This window comes from Cavia porcellus, unplaced genomic scaffold, assembly GCF_034190915.1.
Source record: "Cavia porcellus strain 051 isolate PalLab524CR breed Dunkin Hartley unplaced genomic scaffold, mCavPor4.1 scaffold_1, whole genome shotgun sequence".
In the NCBI taxonomy this organism is placed as follows: domain Eukaryota; kingdom Metazoa; phylum Chordata; class Mammalia; order Rodentia; family Caviidae; genus Cavia; species Cavia porcellus.
Genome location: NW_026947484.1, coordinates 56884011 through 56901838, shown reverse-complemented (window position 1 = coordinate 56901838; position 17828 = coordinate 56884011). Strand labels below are relative to the sequence as shown.

At 49.7% G+C, this 17828-nt stretch overlaps 2 protein-coding genes across 3 annotated transcripts in view; one reads left to right on the top strand and one right to left on the bottom strand.

Annotated features, from left to right (window-relative positions):
* Positions 1–3714, top strand: part of Fam227b (family with sequence similarity 227 member B) — a 171419-nt gene extending 167705 nt beyond the window's left edge. The window contains exons 15-16 of the mRNA XM_003471772.5: positions 1289–1358; positions 3391–3714. Coding sequence (XP_003471820.3) covers positions 1289–1358; positions 3391–3522 — 202 coding nt within the window. The 3' untranslated portion in view covers positions 3523–3714. The remainder of the gene's footprint in view (positions 1–1288; positions 1359–3390) is intronic.
* Positions 3540–17828, bottom strand: part of Galk2 (galactokinase 2) — a 108682-nt gene continuing 94393 nt past the window's right edge. For both annotated transcript variants that reach the window (XM_005004568.4, XM_003471862.5), the window contains exons 9-10: positions 10469–10670; positions 3540–4073 (exon numbers count right to left, since the gene is read on the bottom strand). In XM_005004568.4, the coding sequence (XP_005004625.1) occupies positions 3866–4073; positions 10469–10670 (410 nt within the window). In that variant the 3' untranslated portion in view covers positions 3540–3865. The remainder of the gene's footprint in view (positions 4074–10468; positions 10671–17828) is intronic.

Here is a 17828-nt window from a genome sequence, read left to right as displayed (position 1 = left end):
ACCTACATCTCAAAACCATAATTTATGGGGGGACCCTAAAAGAGCAAGTTGAAAAATGGGTTGTTTTTATTTTATTTTTATTTTTTGGTCTTTTTGAGACAGGGTCTCTCCCTGTGCAGTTCAGGCTGGCCTTGAGTTCGCTTTGTAGCCCAGGCTGGTGTTGAACTCACCACAGTCGTCCTGCCTCAGCCTCCCGAGGGCTGGGATTACAGGCATGCACTCCCACGCCTGGCATTAAATGGGCTGATTTTAACAAAATGAGATGCACCTGAGCGTGAGGAGACCGGAAGGGGCAAAGCTGAGGAAGGATGCAGGCTCCTGGCAGGTGGGCTGAGAGGGAGTGAGAGATGAGAGTGGACAGGGAGGAGACCTAGAGGGCAGGACCCAGAGGGCAGCAGCAAGCTCAGGCTGGGGACAGAGGCTCCCATGGGTCACAGAGCGCTGAGCCCTCGCTTGGGCGCCTGCCCATGCCCTTGGGGTCCCCGGGGCTAAACGCTTTAGAAACCCAGAAGGGGCCTCTGCAGGGCTGAGCACATGCTGACCCCTGCCTCCACCAGGGGTACCGGGCATCTCCAGAAATCTCCATCTCCATCTCCATCTCCATCGTCCTCTCTCCCAGTTTCCTGGAAACATGACCTGGGACCTGGGAGCCTTTCCTCTGAAGACGACAGTGCAATCAGCAGCACTGCACACCCTCTGTCACCTCTTTCCCTCCTCCCTGCTCCCCTCACCAACACAGCACCCCTGTCCCGAACCCTGCCACCCCGACCCTCAGCCTAAGACCTCTGGGAAGGGCCCTGCTGCCCCTGGGTCCCATCCCTGCACAAACATGTCCTGCATGAGGTCTTGAACAGGAACTGGAAGAGATTCCGGGCCCCTCGCCTGGGTGTCCTCCGCCTAGCGAGCACCCCTGGCTTGAGTTAGCTCCTCCATTTCCTCTTTTTCCCCACATCTTCCCCTTGCTGGTGACCCCTCAGCTCCTGCCAGAACTCTGTGTCCATGCCAGGGCCCAGAGACTGGGGGAGCTGCTTAAACTGATGCTGTAGCCAAAGAGGGTGTCCTGCAGCAGGCGAAGCCAAATCCCCTCCCTGCCGAGTGAATGACCGAGCCTGTCGTTGGTAAAATGGGTAAAAATGGTTCCCACACCCAAAGCTGTCCTAAGGGGAAGTGAACTACAGTGTGTCATATGTTACCAAATGTGCAGCACGGTGAAGCCTGGTGAATGTTGGGTACTTGGTGATCCAGGGACCGTGAGTGTAATTACCAATTGTCTTTATTCCATGGTTAGACTCCAAGCCAAGGCTACCAAGAAGCCTTTGGAAGCTAGTAGTGACTTTGAGAAGTTCCTGCACAAACTGGTATGTTTCCCCTTCCTGGAAACGGAGAGTTCTCTATCCAGTGTCCCCTAGAGGCCTGACAATACCTCACCTGTAACCAGGGTCCCACCCCAGCTTCCGCCTGCACATGTGAAAGGATCGAGGTTACACCTTTAGTGACTTCACACTCCCTTGCTCACCCCTGGCTTCCAGTGAGGGACAGTTAATGTAGCTGAGAACCTGCCGGTACAAGGTGAGTGGAAATGAGGTTACAGCTCGCTCACCAGGCGGCCAGCAGAGGCACGTCGGGGTAGCGGATGGGCCAGAGAACGGCCTGGCACAGGGCAAAGAGCGGTGAGCAGATTCCCAGGTGAGAAGCCAAACAAAAAGAGGTGACCCTCCCTGTTTCTCCTCACTCCCCCTGGCTTCTGGGCTATCCTCTTAGGCCTGAAGGCCTCCACAGATAAGAGCCTGGACAAGGCAGTGGGCAGCTGACCAACAGGTAGCCAGTGCAGTGTCAGACACAAAGCCGTCCCTTTGATGGCTGGTTCAGGTCAAAATTGGGCCCCAGCAGATCCCTATGGGAGGCCAAGAAGTGACTGAGAACTGATGAAGCCCTGAGTTTTCTGTTAAATAGACTCCTCTTTACTCCCACAAAAAAGCACTTTCTCCCACTGTCCTTGGTCTGCCTTTCCTACCGCTGATGGAGACCTGGACACAGAGACGCTGAATCTAGGAACGCAGCCCAGCATGTTGTGCTCACAAACCTTCAGTGCTGAGCGCTGAATGCTGAGTGCTGGGATCTGAGTCCCAGGGACCTGCTGGGGCTATGGGCTCAGCAGCGCCCCAAGGCGCAGGCTCACAGCGCCCCAGGACCAGTGCACAGGCTGGGCAAGTGCTCTGCCCTGAGCCACATACCCAACCCTTTATTTTGGCTGGAGACAAGGTCTCTCACTCACTAGCTAGCTGGCCTTAAACACCCAAGCCTCCTGCATCAGTTGCTGAGACCACAGGAGTGTGCTTGCAAATGTTTGGTCACACACTGTCACACACAACACGGGAATCACAGTGCAAAACAAATGCATTAAGCAAGCAGCCCCTTTGCTGTGATGCAGTATCTTTGAAGAATTATATGCCAACTGCAAAGCCTTTGTGGAAAATGGCAAAGATTAAAAAACAAAGGATTATAAATTCAAAGAACCCAGGTCTTGGTTTATTGGGTTTAAAGACTGAAAATGCTTTTGGCAGTTGGCTTTGCACTTTCCCGGGTGCCGGCCTATTCACTAAAAAGGGAAGCACATGGGAAGCTGTTAGATGGGCTTCGGCTTCCTTGCACAACTGTGGCTTGTTAGGAAATATCCCAACCACCTTTGCCTCGGCCTCTCTGAAACTGAGATGCAGAGGTCAGGCCCACTCTGAGTCTTACAGTCACAGAAAATAGAGAAGTGTAATAATTTTCTAGATAATTCAAGTCATACACCCCTTGCTGTCTCTGTGACCTGGCTATTTCAGCCAAACACCAACACGTTCTGGGCTAAATCATCACCTAACTGAGGAAGGGTTCCTGTAGCCTGTCCCCGAGAGAAAGCCTTTCATTCCCCACTGCCACGTGTCCAGACTTCTTTGCCCACTCTTGACAAATGTGTGTGGGTGCTCACCAACACCACGACCCAGAGGATCCCACCCACGCCCCTGCACGCTGTCCTCACACCAGTCCACACACATAAAGCAGCCTCCCACGCACAGAAGGGGGTGTGGGGCCTGGGTGGGGGTTGCCAGAACAGGACTGGAGAGGCGTCAGGGAAGGGTGGGGTAGGGGGGGAGGAAAGTCTGTTCCAGAGACAAAACCAAATGTCCTGAATCATCAGCACATTAATTCTTTGTTCCTCTATGAAGTGATAGATCCAAAAGAATGGAAAATGAGAACTGCACGGCTTTTAAGACAAGCTTTGAAGGAGCCTTGAACTTTTTCCCTGAATCTATCCTTTAAACAGGTGGTCCTTACCATCTTGGTAATTGGGAAATCTTGCGGCTAAGGAAACCTCTGACTCCGCATCGTGTGTTATTTCCACAGCATGTCGACGCTAAGTTGAACAGGGAATACGTCACATCCATGGGATCATCATCGTCAGCAACCACAGAGGAATGCGAGTCGGAGGAGGAAGAGCACGAAGAGAAACCAAAGGTGACCTCCACGCAAGAATAATAGGCAGGACTCGGTCATGTGCTTCCATCGCAGCGTATATTTAATTCAAGTCCAGTCCATGTATTAGTGTTTGACCATTCATCTTAAAATCCCAAACTAATAAACCTTAGTAAATCATCTGTCCAAGCATAACCTTGGCTTGTATTGGGAAAAAAATCTTTCTAAGATGGAAAAAATAATCATTATAAAGCATAGAGAGCTTTCGACCTTTTTTGGAAATGATCTTGATAATAGCAACCATTCACATAATATAAAACAGAGAGAGGATTAATTTACTGTGGCATAGGACGTCCTGCCAGTTCCTAAATGCCCTGAATAGTTTCTCAGCAATTTCTGACATTGTTTAGGCCTCCAGGAACACCAGAGCCCCGCCTCCGGGCTTGGTGGCGAACAGGCCGTGCTGCCCAGGCGCCTCACCGCGCCCGCTCCCCTGGTAGTAGGCTTCATGCACCCGGGCCAGGAATGTGGGCAGTACATCCGCTGGCACCAGGGACACCGTGCAGCCGCCCCAGCCCGCGCCGGTGAGCCTCGAGCCCTGCGCTCCAGACCTCCTGTAAAAGGAGAGGGACAGATTAGCACCAATGACAGTGACAGCCATTGCTAGATGCTTGGAGAACACACAACCGGCCCCAGCTGAGACGGCCCAGGGGTTTGGGGTGATGTCAGGCAGTTTGGAACATTAACAAGTGTGTGCTGTATCAAAACGTGGTTTTGAACTTATTCACTGCATCAGTTTCAACAACAGTCCTTAATGGTCAGCAGCAACCCTGTGTCATGAGCGCTGGCCATGATGCCCGTGGCACCCTGAGTCCCTGTGCAACCCCTGGAGGCCTGTGTAGCAGCTATCAGGAAGCCAGGAAGAGGGGTGAAAGGAAGGTGGGCCACAGTCACGGTCAGCATCGGGAGCTAAGGGTGCTTGGACTCAGGTGCTGCCTGGTAGGCGTGGGGCTTCCCCCGGGGCTGCTCAACTGCAGCTGAAGGCTCAGCTGTGTCACACAGAGGAACCAGGCTCTGGGGCCCAGTGCAAGCTGGGTTCCAGCCCCAGCTTGGCAGAGAAAGAACTATGTGGCCTAGATTTGCTCTGAATAATTTCATCCGCACACCTTCCCTGTGCTATTATTATTATTATTATTATTATTATTTATTTTAAAGAGAATAAAACCTAAGAAAATAGAGTAAAGCCAATCAAAACAAAACAGCGAAAGTGGTATGGAACTTCAAAACAGGATACTAGGAAATCCGCAATGGCTACCATAGTATATCTTGTTATCTTCACAATAGCTGTCCACACCATCAGACATAGTAAAATCAAATAAAACCAAACAGAATAAAACCAATCAAAACAGAACATTGAATAAAACAAAACACTAAATTGGAACAAAACAAAATAATGAGAAAAATATTGGATATCAAAAAAGCAAGACAGAAGGAAATCCCCATAGTTGCTATATTGCATACTGTTATCCTCGCAATAGATGCTCAGAATACCGGCTTTAGGCTTACAAAGTCAATCAAACAATACAAGCATTTAGCTGTTTTGTACTTCAGTTGCTCTCAACTCAGTCTGTGATTACTGGAATCAGCCACTTGCTTATGGGTGGGGGTGAGGCGGGTGTTCCTGCCTGTCAGCCCTTGTGCTGGTCAGCTCACAGGAAGGGTGAACTGGCTTCTCGCTGCACTCCTCCCAGACACCCCCACCTCCACCCCACCCCCCCAGCCCCTCTAACCCCCCACCCCCGCGTGGCTTCTGCTGACTCACGGAAAGGGCAGCCTCCCCTGCTCCTTGTTGAGCAGATCGACAGCTGACTACTTTGGCACGGGGAGAGGTGTCCCATTTCGGAGATCATTTTAGTCACCATCAACCAGGCAGTTTCAAAAACGAACAGCCAAACCCAAGCCAAAGGCCCCAGGCAATGCACAGGAGCACTCGTGAAAAGAGTGATTTGTCTCAGTAACAAAAGTTAACATATATTTCCAATTACCTCCTCCTAATAGAATTTACTCTGAACTAGCAGCAGATTAAAAACTGCATAATTAATTTAGTACACTTTTGCTCCTTTCTACCACCAAAATGAGCTATTTTACTTCCTAGAAAATATTAATAGAGCATTATCTTCGCTCTAGGAATTTATTTCCCCTCAGTGATGCTCTTAATGTTTTTCCTTTTCCATCACCTGTCTTATTTATGAAAATACGCCACTCACATGAAAGCAGATACTTAAAGAAAGAAGAAATTTTTTTTATACTGAGGATCAAACTCATGACCTCACGCTTGCTAGACAGTCACTTATGCCACTGAGCTAAATCCCCAGCCCAAGAAAAAAGAAAATTTTTTCTTTTTTGTCTTTTTGAGACAGGGTCTCGGTATGCAGTTCAGGCTGGCCTTGAGCTCACTTTGTAGCCCAGACTGGTCTCAAACTTGCAATGATCCTCCTGCCTCAGCCTCCTGAATGCTGGAATTATAGGTATGAGCCACCAGGCCAGGCTTGAAAAAAGAAATTCTTACAAGGAAAAAGAGTTTGTAATCTCTTCATGTCCCTCACACATTCAGTTTAGTACCTCACTGAGCCCAGACTCCTTTTGTTTAGACTGCAAAGTTCTGACCCTGGCACTCCAGAATTATTCTGAGTTCTTAGCCTGGCAGAGGGTTTGTTTAAGTTTGTTGATCAAAGAAAAAAAAAAAGTTGTTCTATGGTGTCACATCAAAAACTGTCTCCCATTGTGGAAAATGCATGGAGAAACTGAGGCATCCCTGAATTATCTCTAAAAGACCCTAAACCTGGGCCTCACGGGCAACTGTTCTGACTAGTTCTGGAGTGGACAAGGTGCTCCTTTGTTCCCTGTGACCCCAGCTGTGCCGTTTGCTGGACGAAGCTCACCAAGTCTTTGCTGATCTTCGGTGGACTTCTAGCCATGCTGTCTTATACTGTGTCATTTGAACAAGTTTTGAAGGCTATGGATTCAAAGCTGAACCTACAGCAAGCGGGCACTGCTTGTAGTCTGGCTATAGTGCCCATAGAATTTGGTCAGAAAGACTGATTTTCTCCAGAGCCTACCAGCAGCAAGAAGTCTGTCTAGGTAAAGTGTTCGCCCTGGCCCCCAGAAGCTGTCTCAGAGATGCAAGAGATACAGGGGAAGAAAGAGGGGAAGGAGGGGCCCTGTGCCACAAACCAGGAAGAGGGAGGTGAGGAATTGTGCCTTCCGTTTCAGAGCAATTGCATTTATTTAAAAATTGGCAAATATTCTCGTATGCCTGGAATGGGTATTAAACTGCTCCAGGAAGTCCTGAATTTGGGGACAGATCATATCCACCTCTCTAGCTCCAGCCTGCACAGTTCCAAGTATCTAGTTCTAACAAACAGCTGTTGGACAACCAAAATCGTTTTAAAATGTAAAAATCTGTGTTATACAGAAATATAAGCAGCTGGTAGTACGCTCTTCACCTGAAAAGACACCCAGAATTCTCCGGAAACTGGTGAGAATCTCAGGCAAGCAGCTTCCAGCCCAGTTCCTGTGGCTGTCACAGCCAGGACAGAAACATCACACTTGCATTGCCAGGATTCTAGAAACCACATCATTCAGATACTGAATGAACCAGAAAGAATAAGAAAACACACTTCGGGGCCTTCTTTTGGAGTGGGAGCCACCAAAGGCCACTAGAGGCAGCTGCTGTCTGTGGGGGACCACCCGGACGACTCTCTTGAACAAAGAGCAGTTACCTCCACTCTGGCTAGATCTGGCCCTGTCTCCACGTACCTATATGTACAGAACTGGTTAAGCCATTTCCTGTCTCTTCAACTGGCTCTATGCAGTGGAAGTAGGGCTGGCTGAGGTACTGACTGTAATCTTTGAAGCTGGGTGATAGTGGCTATTTCCCAGCCCCTAGACTCGCTAACCAGGGTTGAGCTGGGCCAGGGTGCAAAGCCACCACTCCAGGGCTGTTGACAGGCTTTGAGCCTTGAGATCAGAGGCTATGGCTCCCCAGGGCGGAATAGTTTGCCCATCAGAAGCTGACACACCAAAACATTAATGCTGCCTCAACTGTGTTATGCAGATCAGCCTTCCTGCACATCCTTCTCTCTGAGCTAGCCCAGCTCACAGCACTCACACAGTTCCCGCTTTTCTCACAGCCATGCATCCTCCAGCCACACACCCTCCGGCCACCCATCCTCTGGCCACTGATCCTCCGGCCATGCATCCTCCAGCCACCCATCCTCCAGCCACCCATCCTCCAGCCAACTGATAAAATCCACGTTAGGCCCTGGGCCGAGGCCTGTGTGCTGGGAACCCTCATCACAGCCAACTCAGGCTCCTTGGCTGCCCATAAATATAAATATGTCTCGGTGTCCTTATTCTCGCCACGGGCTGCCCATAAGTGGCGCTACAATTCCAATAACGTTTCCATGGGATCACAAATAAATTTCCCAGACCATGATGAGGACAGGAGTGGGGTCTCCACGGCTGTCACTGAACCTCAGTAAGCAGGACCCACGGGAGAGTGAGCCCTGTGGTAGCTTCGTGGGACGGTCCCTCCTTTCCTCGAGGGTGTGGAGTAGCACTTCCGGCTATCGGGAGGAACACAGCTGGGTGCACAATCATCCTGGCCTGGACCCTTGTCAGGTGTGGGGGCCCAAGAGAACAAATCCAAGAGAAGGCTTTGCACGAAGACGTGGCAAACTGACTTCTGCAGCCGGTCCATTAAAATTGTTATTTATCTTCCTTAACAGCTTGGGCAATCATACAGCGATGAATCTTCTCTGATTTCAACAAGTGTCAAAACAGAAATAATAAGCATTCACTATTTTTATTTAAGTGAATTTCAGGGAACCAGTAACAAATGAGTTGTCTCACATCTAATTGACTCGGTTTCAAAGTTTTCTTGCTGCTCAATAAATCTTAGAGATTTATAGTCTTTTCTTTAAACTCACCTTTTGTTCACTTGAAAGATTTTATAATTGAGCCTACATCAGTTTTTCCTTCATTATTTTGTTTCACATAAAACTCTAACACTAATTTAATTTAATTTTAAAACAACAGACTCACTATGAACATTCATTTCCTTCTCGCTCCCTGGTCCTCGCTGGAGATTCTACACTGACGTCCTCTCTGAGAGCAGGACACGATTAGGCCACAGGCAACCAGCAAGCGTCATCCGTCCTTCAGTCCCTCCATCCCTCCAGCCCTCTGCTGCCCCTGGCACTCTGGATTTAGCTCAGTAGCATAAGAGCCTGCCTGGCAAGCACAAAGTCAAGAGTTTGATTTCCGGTACCACAAAAAAAAAAGATGCAAACTTATGTGTGCTGGAGCAGGACGGACCCTGGCAGCCACCAGCTCAGGATGCAGAGAGGGGAGTTGGGCTCAAGGCCCTGATGCCACCCCAGGATGCCAAGGACCAACCTGGTCTGCCCAGTGCTGAGTGCTGAGGGACAGCTGGCGCTCGGGCTGGGAGGAGGGGTGGGGCAGCCAGGCACTGGCTGGGGCCAGCTTCCTACCGACTTGCCCCGAGCCTGTTCGAGTCCTCCGCCCCTTCCCCAAGCTAGGGTCTCGCAAGGCAGGGTGCTCTAGCCAGACAGAATCTGGAGGAACAGCTGCCAAAGATGCAGCTTCTGGAGAAGCAGAGCTCCTGGGGCCGAGGTCCTGGGAGCGCTCTTACCAGCTTCTTCTCCCTCGAAGCGGAACCCACCATCAGGATCTCCGGCCCTGCCCTGTGGCTGTGACAGTGGCTCCAGCGGCCTTGGAGGCCCCTGTGGAAGGCTCCCACTGCCTGCTCTCCATCATCACCCACCCCGCTCTCGGCACCTAATAGCCCAGCCCCTCTGTGCGCTGCCACCCTGGGGCACCGTCGCCCTACTCCTCCCCTTTCTGAGGCCTCTTCCCCCTGGCTCATGGTGGGCCAGATGCCTGGGGAACTCAGGAGCCTGGAGACCTCGGGACACAATACCCTCCCTCCCACTCCTCCTGCACAATGTGGCCCCTCCACCTCCGGCGCCCCAGAGCTTCCTAGGGAGCCTCTATCCTAGCTCCAGAAGGCTTTCTGCACCCCACGAGCCAGTGTCCACCCTGGGTGCACCCCACTGCTCACCACAGGCAGCTCTGCACCATCCTCTGGCCAGTTTCCCTTTTGGTTCTCAGTGTCAAGGCCATGCCTCTGAGGTGAGGGAACACTGCGGTCCCCATTCTGTCACAGTGAAGAGGAGCCCTTTCCACGTCCGTCTCAGTCAGCCGTTTACACCCTGTGCTTTCTGGAGCCCCTTTTGCCCTCCAACTACCTCGAGTAACGCTGTAAGGCAGGGCATGCCTGCTGCAGAGGGCTTCCTGGGCTGACCTCCCCACTTCTGCCACACCAGAGCCCTCTTCTGGCTGTCTCCCTCCTGAGAACCACAGACCCTAAAACTCCTACCACTCCTGGCACAGCACAGCCTGATCATTAAAATATGAGTGAGGCATGGCAGGGCCTGGGAAGAGCTGCCCTCCTGAAAGGTCTCTTAGCCGCTCGCTCCGGAGAGTCTCTCACACTGCTGCAAAGAACAGACTCCAGCCAGACGTGGTGGCACACGCTGGTAATGCCAGCATCAGGAGGCTGAGGCAGGAGGACTGCGTGAATTTGAGGCCAGCCAGGTGGCCACAGTAAGATCCAAACATGGAGCCTCACAATGGAACAAAACCAGGCTGAAATTCTCCTGTCCTACAGATGAGCAGGAGAGAACATGTCCAGTGCTACCCAGGGGCAGCCCCTCACAGAAGAAGAGAGACAAAGCAAGATCCAAGCACAGGGACAACTCCCCATTCTGAGCGTCATCATGATGGACTGTGGACGGGGACTCATAAACATTCTAAAAATAAAATTTAGGAAAAATGTAAAAAAAACAAAACCAAACAAACAAAAAAACGGGGACGAAGGCAGGGCAGCCCTTTCAGAGCGCTCCGTGGTGACCCGGGCACTCACCGGCAGGTGTCCACCAGCTGGTCCAGCTCAGGGCAGCTGCACTCGTACAGGTCCCGGCAGCTGCGGTGGCTCTGGTTCATCAGCTCCCCCAGCTGCGCCACAGCGTCCTCGGGGCTGTCCTCGCAGATCTGCTTGAACTGCAGCACGCGGGCCGCCTCACTGTACACGTGCTTGGCCCGCTGGTACAACTTGAAGACAGGCGCTGTGGGACAGGGACAGGGTGGGCACTGAGCGGACGGCGCAGGGAGACTTTGGGCCCCGCGCTGCCACCCTCAGCCACCCCTGAGGTCTCGGCGTGCGAGTCACGGCAGGCTTTGGTCACAGCTGAGAGATCTGCAGGGTTCGCCATCACTGCCCTGCCTACGATCATGTTTATGTACCAGCTTATAAGCTTATTTACCCTCTTACACCCTGCAGTATGATAGCAAAAATCAATGAATAAATAAATAAGAACCAACCTAATAAGAGAAGACTTTTAAAATTAAATTTGAAAATTTTCACTTTTAAAACTAACTAAAATGGGGATTAACAACTGGGTCTCACCATATTAAAAAGCTTTCACACAAAAGAAACCACCCATGGAGTTAAAAGATAATCCACAGTGTGGGGAAAAAGTGTTGCCAGCTGTTCCTCAAAGGGCTAATAGCTATAATATATAAAGAGCTCAAAAAACTCAATCCCCCCCATCATTTAAAAACCCAATCCAAAAATGGGCATCTGAAATGAATAGACACTTCTCAGATGAAGATGTACAAACAGCAAATAAATTCATGGAAAAATGTTCAGCATCACTGGTCACTCAAGAAATGCAAATTAAAACAACACTGAGATTTCACCTCACCCCAGAAAGAATGGTCATTATCAAGAAATAAACCAGTAAAAGATGCTTCCAAGGCTCTGGGGGAAAAGGAAGCCTTCTCCACTGTTGGCAGAAGTGTAGATTGGTAAACCACTGTGGAAACTGGCATGGAGATTCCTCAAAAAACTAAAACTAGAGGTTCCATTTGACCCAACTCTTCCCCCTGCTTGGTAGCTTCCCAAAAAGGTAAAAGCATCATACTACAGCAATATATGCACACCCATGTTTATAGCAGCACAATTTGTAATAGCTAAATCTTGAAAACAACACACATGCCCATCAGAGAAATGGATAAATAAAATGCAATTTTTATATATAATGGAGTACTATTCTACCATAAAGAAGGATAAATGACACATTTTTAGGTAAATGGAAGCACCTTGAGACCATCCTTTTTAATGAAATAAGTGAGACATACCTGTTTAGATATTGCATTGGTTCTCTTGTGTGAGAAACCAAAAGGGTAAATAAGGGCCAAAAATGGGATGATAGATACTGAGAGGGAGGAAAACAATGTTCAAATGGGAAGGAGAACAAGGGAGGGGAGGGGAAAATAAAAAATTGAAGGAAAAAATTGGAAACAAAGCTTTTGTAAATAAGGGAGGGAGAAGAGCTGAAGGGAGGGGAGGGAAAGGGGAAAAAGGACTCAACATGAACCTTGTACAGGCAGATTCCCTGTGATGGATGTGATCATTAGGTATATTGAAAGGACATCAACAGAATTAATTTTTATAAACAGGGTTGAGGTGTATTTCTTGGGATCCTTCCAGCTCCCTACAATCACGCACAACCCTTCAACACCCCATTTGTACTCTCTGTCACCTCCTACACAGAGGATGCCAACAGGGACCATGAGCCGGCCTGCAGCCCCCTCCTGCACTCCACCCCGCAGGCTGCCTTTCTGGGTCACACCTGTGGGTCCCTTGCTGTGGTCCCCAAGGACAGAGAACATCAGCAAGACACTGAACTGCCTGCAAGGTAGGCTTTCTGCAGGACTCTGTCCCTCTTAAACTGTGATTCCTCTCTCAGAAGTATTTTCATTTTCCAGCTATGAAACTCTAAATCTAGTAACATTTCCGGTTCCACTGCTCCCACAGCACCCTCCTTGTGATTCTTAGAGGTGGCTAAAAAGCAGTGAAGGGTGGAGGCAGTGAGGAGCCATGTGTCAGGAACCTCATGCGGAATCTCCCCAAAACACATATGTGAAAACCCTAACCCTGGGTGCAATGGTATCAGGAGGGGCCCTGGGGATGCGCAGATTTGGCTGACATCATAAGATTGGATTTCCAGGATGAGGGTTAGCAAAAGAAGAGTCTGGAGCTGTGTTTCCCACCATAGGCAGGTGCTGCCTTCTATAACAGGCCTCTGTGAACCAGGAAGAGGAACCTGACCAGACACCGGAACCAGGAAGACCAGACACTGGAACCAGGAAGACCAGACACCGGAACCAGGAAGACCAGACACCGGAACCAGGAAGACCAGACACTGGAACCAGGAAAAAGGACTTGACTACACACAAAAACCAGGAAGAGGGGTTTGATCAAACACTAGAACTGGGAAAAGGGGCTCAACCAGACACCACAGCTGCTGGCAGCCTGCTGCTGAACCTCCAATCTCCAGAGCCCAAGACAGAATGTGTTGTGGCCTAAGTCACCTAGTACCAGCACTCATTATTTGGTATTTTTGTAAAAACAGTTAAACTGAACCCCCATTCTTGAGGACCACCATTCTTGAGAACCACGTAAAAGCTTAAAAATTTCCTACAAATTATTAAAATTTTTAAAATTTTTTGTTATTAAAATTTCCTACAAATTATTAAAAATTTTATTTCAAAGTTTCTAGAAAGTAAGCCCTAAATTTAACTACTGGCATCAGTGAAATGATGCAAAGTTATGAGACTTTTGCTGTTCTTTTTCAAAGAGGACGTACAGTCGGTCACCAAATCTAATTGCTCCTTCTCTCTGATGCGCCTTGCAATAATCCCTCCCTCTTAAACTCTCCACTGTATGTTTGTGGTCTTTCCTACGGCTGACTTCCTGTGACCTGCCAATGGATCTCACTGTGTGGGTCAGTGGCTCCTACTTGCAGGCTCCCTTTGGGTCCCCACTGTCAGACTGAGCTGCTAAAACAGCCGAGCTCCAGTCTCACCCCAGGACCTTGGTCTCTACCACAGCTACACCTGCCGGCAATACCCCAGCACTCCCGCTTCAGAAATGACTGACTCTGGAGTCCCACAGGAAATGGCTTCACGCCCTTCCTCCCTCAAAGGGTCGCCTCTGTCTGAAGGCTCAGGTTCCCTGTTAGGTCCTCCATGGAGCCATAAGGGCCTCCACTAGAGGCAGTGTCTTGCATGTGGATTTGCTCCACGCTTGCAGTCCACAGCCAGCATCTGGCCCTTGCCAAGTCTCTTCACAGAATTACCTCCCCTTATCTCTGCAGTTTTGGAGCTGAAGGAGCAGGAAATGGGAGTTCTAGTCCAGTGCACCCAACCCAGCACAACCTCGCCCAGGGCACCTCTGGCGCCTCACAGACGGGAGGGCGATGGGTGTTTCCAGGGGAAGATGACATACGGGACTTTATTTTTAACCACAGCCCGAGATCAGAAATGCCCACATTTGGGCACTATTTTAAAAGGCCCCATTATTTCACAGCTGGGAAAAGGGGACAGGAGGATTTTTCTTTTGCTATTAAACCTACAACTGCTGACACTAACTATGAATGAAAAATAACAGTAATAAAAAGAGAAAGAAATTACACCCTGCGTGTAGGTAGAGAGAAGACGTACAACAAAACAACATGTTTTGTTCTGTCTGTGGCCAGGTCATGTGAACCATTTTCATGGAAATAAGAACATGATTTATTATAGGGCCTGTGTGGCAAAACATCCCAAGGGAAGAGTTTTGCCGGTCCTCAGCCCTGGCACAGTCGGTCTACAAACACTGGAGGTGTGAAGCCTCCCCCCCTCCCACAGTGGGGAGCAGGACAGGAAGGGTACCGCAGGCCTTGCATAGTTCCTAATCCCAAGCTCACTGCGGAAGAAAGGGAAGCCGGTAACTGCAGTTGAATACTGTTCTTTTCTAAGACTTGAGGTCGAAGCAGCATGTTTAAGATACCAGCTGCAGGATTCCACATGCTCTAGTTTGACTTTGGAACTGCTTCACCTCCCACCGTCACAGGCTGAGTTACAAACCCAGACAGCAGAGAGGAGCAGAGCAGAGCACGCTGCGGGCTGATTGTGAAGCCCAGGACCGGGATGCAAGGCCTGCCTTGCAGCACCACCTGCAGCTGCGCCGCAGACAAATTGCGCACTGTGCTCCAGGAGACAAACAGCATCTCCAACCGAGAGTAATTACCAATTTCCAGCAGGCAGGGGAAGGCAGAAACATTAGACTCCATAAGCGCATCACGTCTATGGAACAGTTGCCAACATTTTCTATATTTGCTCCAACTGATATTTTGCTGCAGTATTTTCTGATCACTTATGGATGACTTACGTATCTCCTGAAAATGAGGACACTTTTATACATCCATACCGTATCAGTCACAGCTAACACAGTTACCACTGATTCCTTAAAATAAGGAATGGCAATAATGTAACATGATAATAAAGTGAGGAATCCAGGGCACATTTAAATAGTCCCAGTCTTCACCCAGTTTAAGTTTCACTAAGATCCAGAGATCACGCGTTATATTTAATTAATATGTCCAAATGTGTCTCTTTTAATGCAGAATCTACAGTGGTCTCAGCATCACATCCAAGCATCTTTCAGGGCCGTGTTCTGTGATAAAAGCCAATACAGTCCTTCAGGAAGGTCCCTGTTCCTTTTCTTTAAGATCACACATTACTCCAGGGCAAAAGGCTCTCAGCTGAAACTGAGTGGAGCGCTGTCTCCTACTCAGCCTTTACCTCTGATCTTTGCTCTGTGACCAGAGATGCCAGGATGTGCCGTGCAGAAGACAGGATCCCCGCCCGATGCTGGCAGTGAGCAAGCTTCCCTGGCAAGCTCAGAACCGGAATGACTTGTGCGGCCCTGGCTGGGCACGGTAAAGATTCGGGTGAAGATGCGGAAGAGGTTGCCGTGGCTCGAGCCTCCTGAGCAGTAGTAACTCAGGAAACAAGGGAAAGGGCAGCGAGGGCAGCTGTTTTCAATTATGCTGCAAAGATCTTGCCAAAGGCTCCGGCAGATTTGCAGACCACCCTTTGCAGGGAAAGCAGTTGCATGCTGGCTGGAACTCACAAGTGCTCTCTGGGTCCAGGGCCTTGGCTCGTTAGATGCTGGCAGCCATCAGGTCTCTGGAGCATGGATACCAAAACTCCAAGGAAATCTGAAATTCTGTCCATAACAGCTTTCTTCCCTGTCCAGTTAGCTTTCAACCAGATGCTCCATCTGCCTATGAGCTCCCGTAATCCTTGGGAACAATTATTACATTAAAGGATGAAGGACACCGTCTCTCAGTATGCTCACTTCATGGGTGATTACTTCCAAGGCAAATCTGACTTAAGAATCTAACACTAGATGCTGGTTTTCTACAGCACTACTGGTGGCCTGGCCTGTCCAAGGGAATCTGAAACTTCAAAGTAAGATGTGCCATGTAGATTTTGCAATGCTGGTTTTCTCCCATGTGAATCTTGCAATTTTGAATCTAATCCTGAAATCATGACACTGTGAATGTTCACAGCCGTATACAACTTAAACTGCAAAATAAAGACCACTTCACTTGGCCTTTGCATCCCTTTCACTTGTATAATAACCTCTATTACACATGTGCTGTTTTTCTTTTAAGACAAAAGATTCAATGTACAAGTTGTTTTTTCTAAACTGAAACCTCAGTGTTGAGTTTTGTGGGTGCTTTATGATACATAAATGGGCTGTGGGAAGTCATAGTTTGGGCACTCAATCTCTAAAAGGTTCGCCATGGCTTCATACAGATTGTGATAGGAACCCATCTGCCATAAAGGACTAACCCCTAGTGGAATACTTGGTTGTGACATTGCTTCTTTAGTGGGAAAGGTGAAAGGGAAAGCCCAGCCAGGGGACATGGCCAGGAGACACGGCCAGGTGCCCCTTCGCTCACACAAGCTCTGCAAACAAGAGTCCACCGTACATGGAGGGCATCCCTGTTCAAGCTCTTCAGAGTCCACAGATCTGATGGCAGTTCTGCATGCACCAGCACTGCCACCTAGCAACAGTCACCAATGGCTCGCCCGAGGACCTGCATGGGTCCCATGCCATGCTCCAAATGACAGGACAGATGCTAAGGAGAATCCTCTGCTTTGGCCAACTCAGTTCAACAGGTCAGACAAACCATTTGTCCCTGGAAATGTGGAAAGAACACAGGGCTTGGCAGTGGGGGCGACTGGGACAAGAGATCACAGAAGGAGGGCTCTAAGAGGCTTCCACAGTAATCTGTTCTCACAGCCGAACCTTCAGCGCCCTGGCAAACTAACAGGCCAGGGGCTGTCGCTAGCCTGGGGATGTTTCTTGACCCATGGGGCCATGTTTACACTGGGTGATGCCATAAGAATCCAGATGTCTGTTTTCCTTGAAAGGCTGAAAGGCCTGGTGGTTGGCCAGGGTGAGGAGTAGCTGCCCCTGGAAACGGCATATGTATGGCACCCATGTGGTCCCCACCCCCTTACCTGGCACTCAGCACCCTCCCAGCTCACCCTCTGCCCGTACCCTGCAAGCATCTACATGGTCTTGGTCCCACCAAGCTCCCAAGCCAGGAATTCAGAGCAAATCTCTTCCTCAAGTGTTCATCACATCAGCATGACCCGCTGTCCTAACTGTGACAATCAAGGGTCATGGCTGTCTCTCGGTAGCCTGTGTCCTTTGAGTTCTTTGGAAGCTGGAAGACAGCTCTGTGCTGGTTTTAAAGCAAAGGACCAAAATAATCAGTAAAAGAAGCCCCTGATGCTCAGGAAATGAGTCCCCTGGAGAGAAATCACTAAATAGGGACAGCCAGGGGCAGCAGATCTAATCTCAGGCATGAAGTCAAGATGGTATGACAGGAGGCAGAGCCTGGGACAGGGCTGTGTGTGATGACCCAGTTCTAGGAAACAGGGCGAAGGTGTAAGGAGAGTGAGACAGGACAGGAGAAAAGCCAGCCAAAGGCTCGACGTGCAGACTGCTGTGTGGACAGGCTGAGGCCAAGGCACTGGGGCTCTCTGAGGGGCCCTTTGGACTATGCCTTGGACAGAGCCAGCCAAGCCTGTGGGAATCCCCCTCCCACAGGAGAGGCCCTCGCACCAGGCACTGGCTTGGCATAGGCTGTGGCAGGGCCAGGCTGGGTGGGTGGAGGGGATGCAGCACAGCAACCATGACCTTCACAGGGAAGAGAAGCCAGAACAAAGCTTTTGGTGAAGGCGAGCAGTGTGGTGAGCTGGTCACCTTCTTAAGGTAGGGAATGGAGGTGGATGGAGGATGTAAGTCACGGAGGACGTCAGGCACAAAGGTATTGGGAGCCATGCAGTACTTCAGTTTGCCTGGACCATGAATG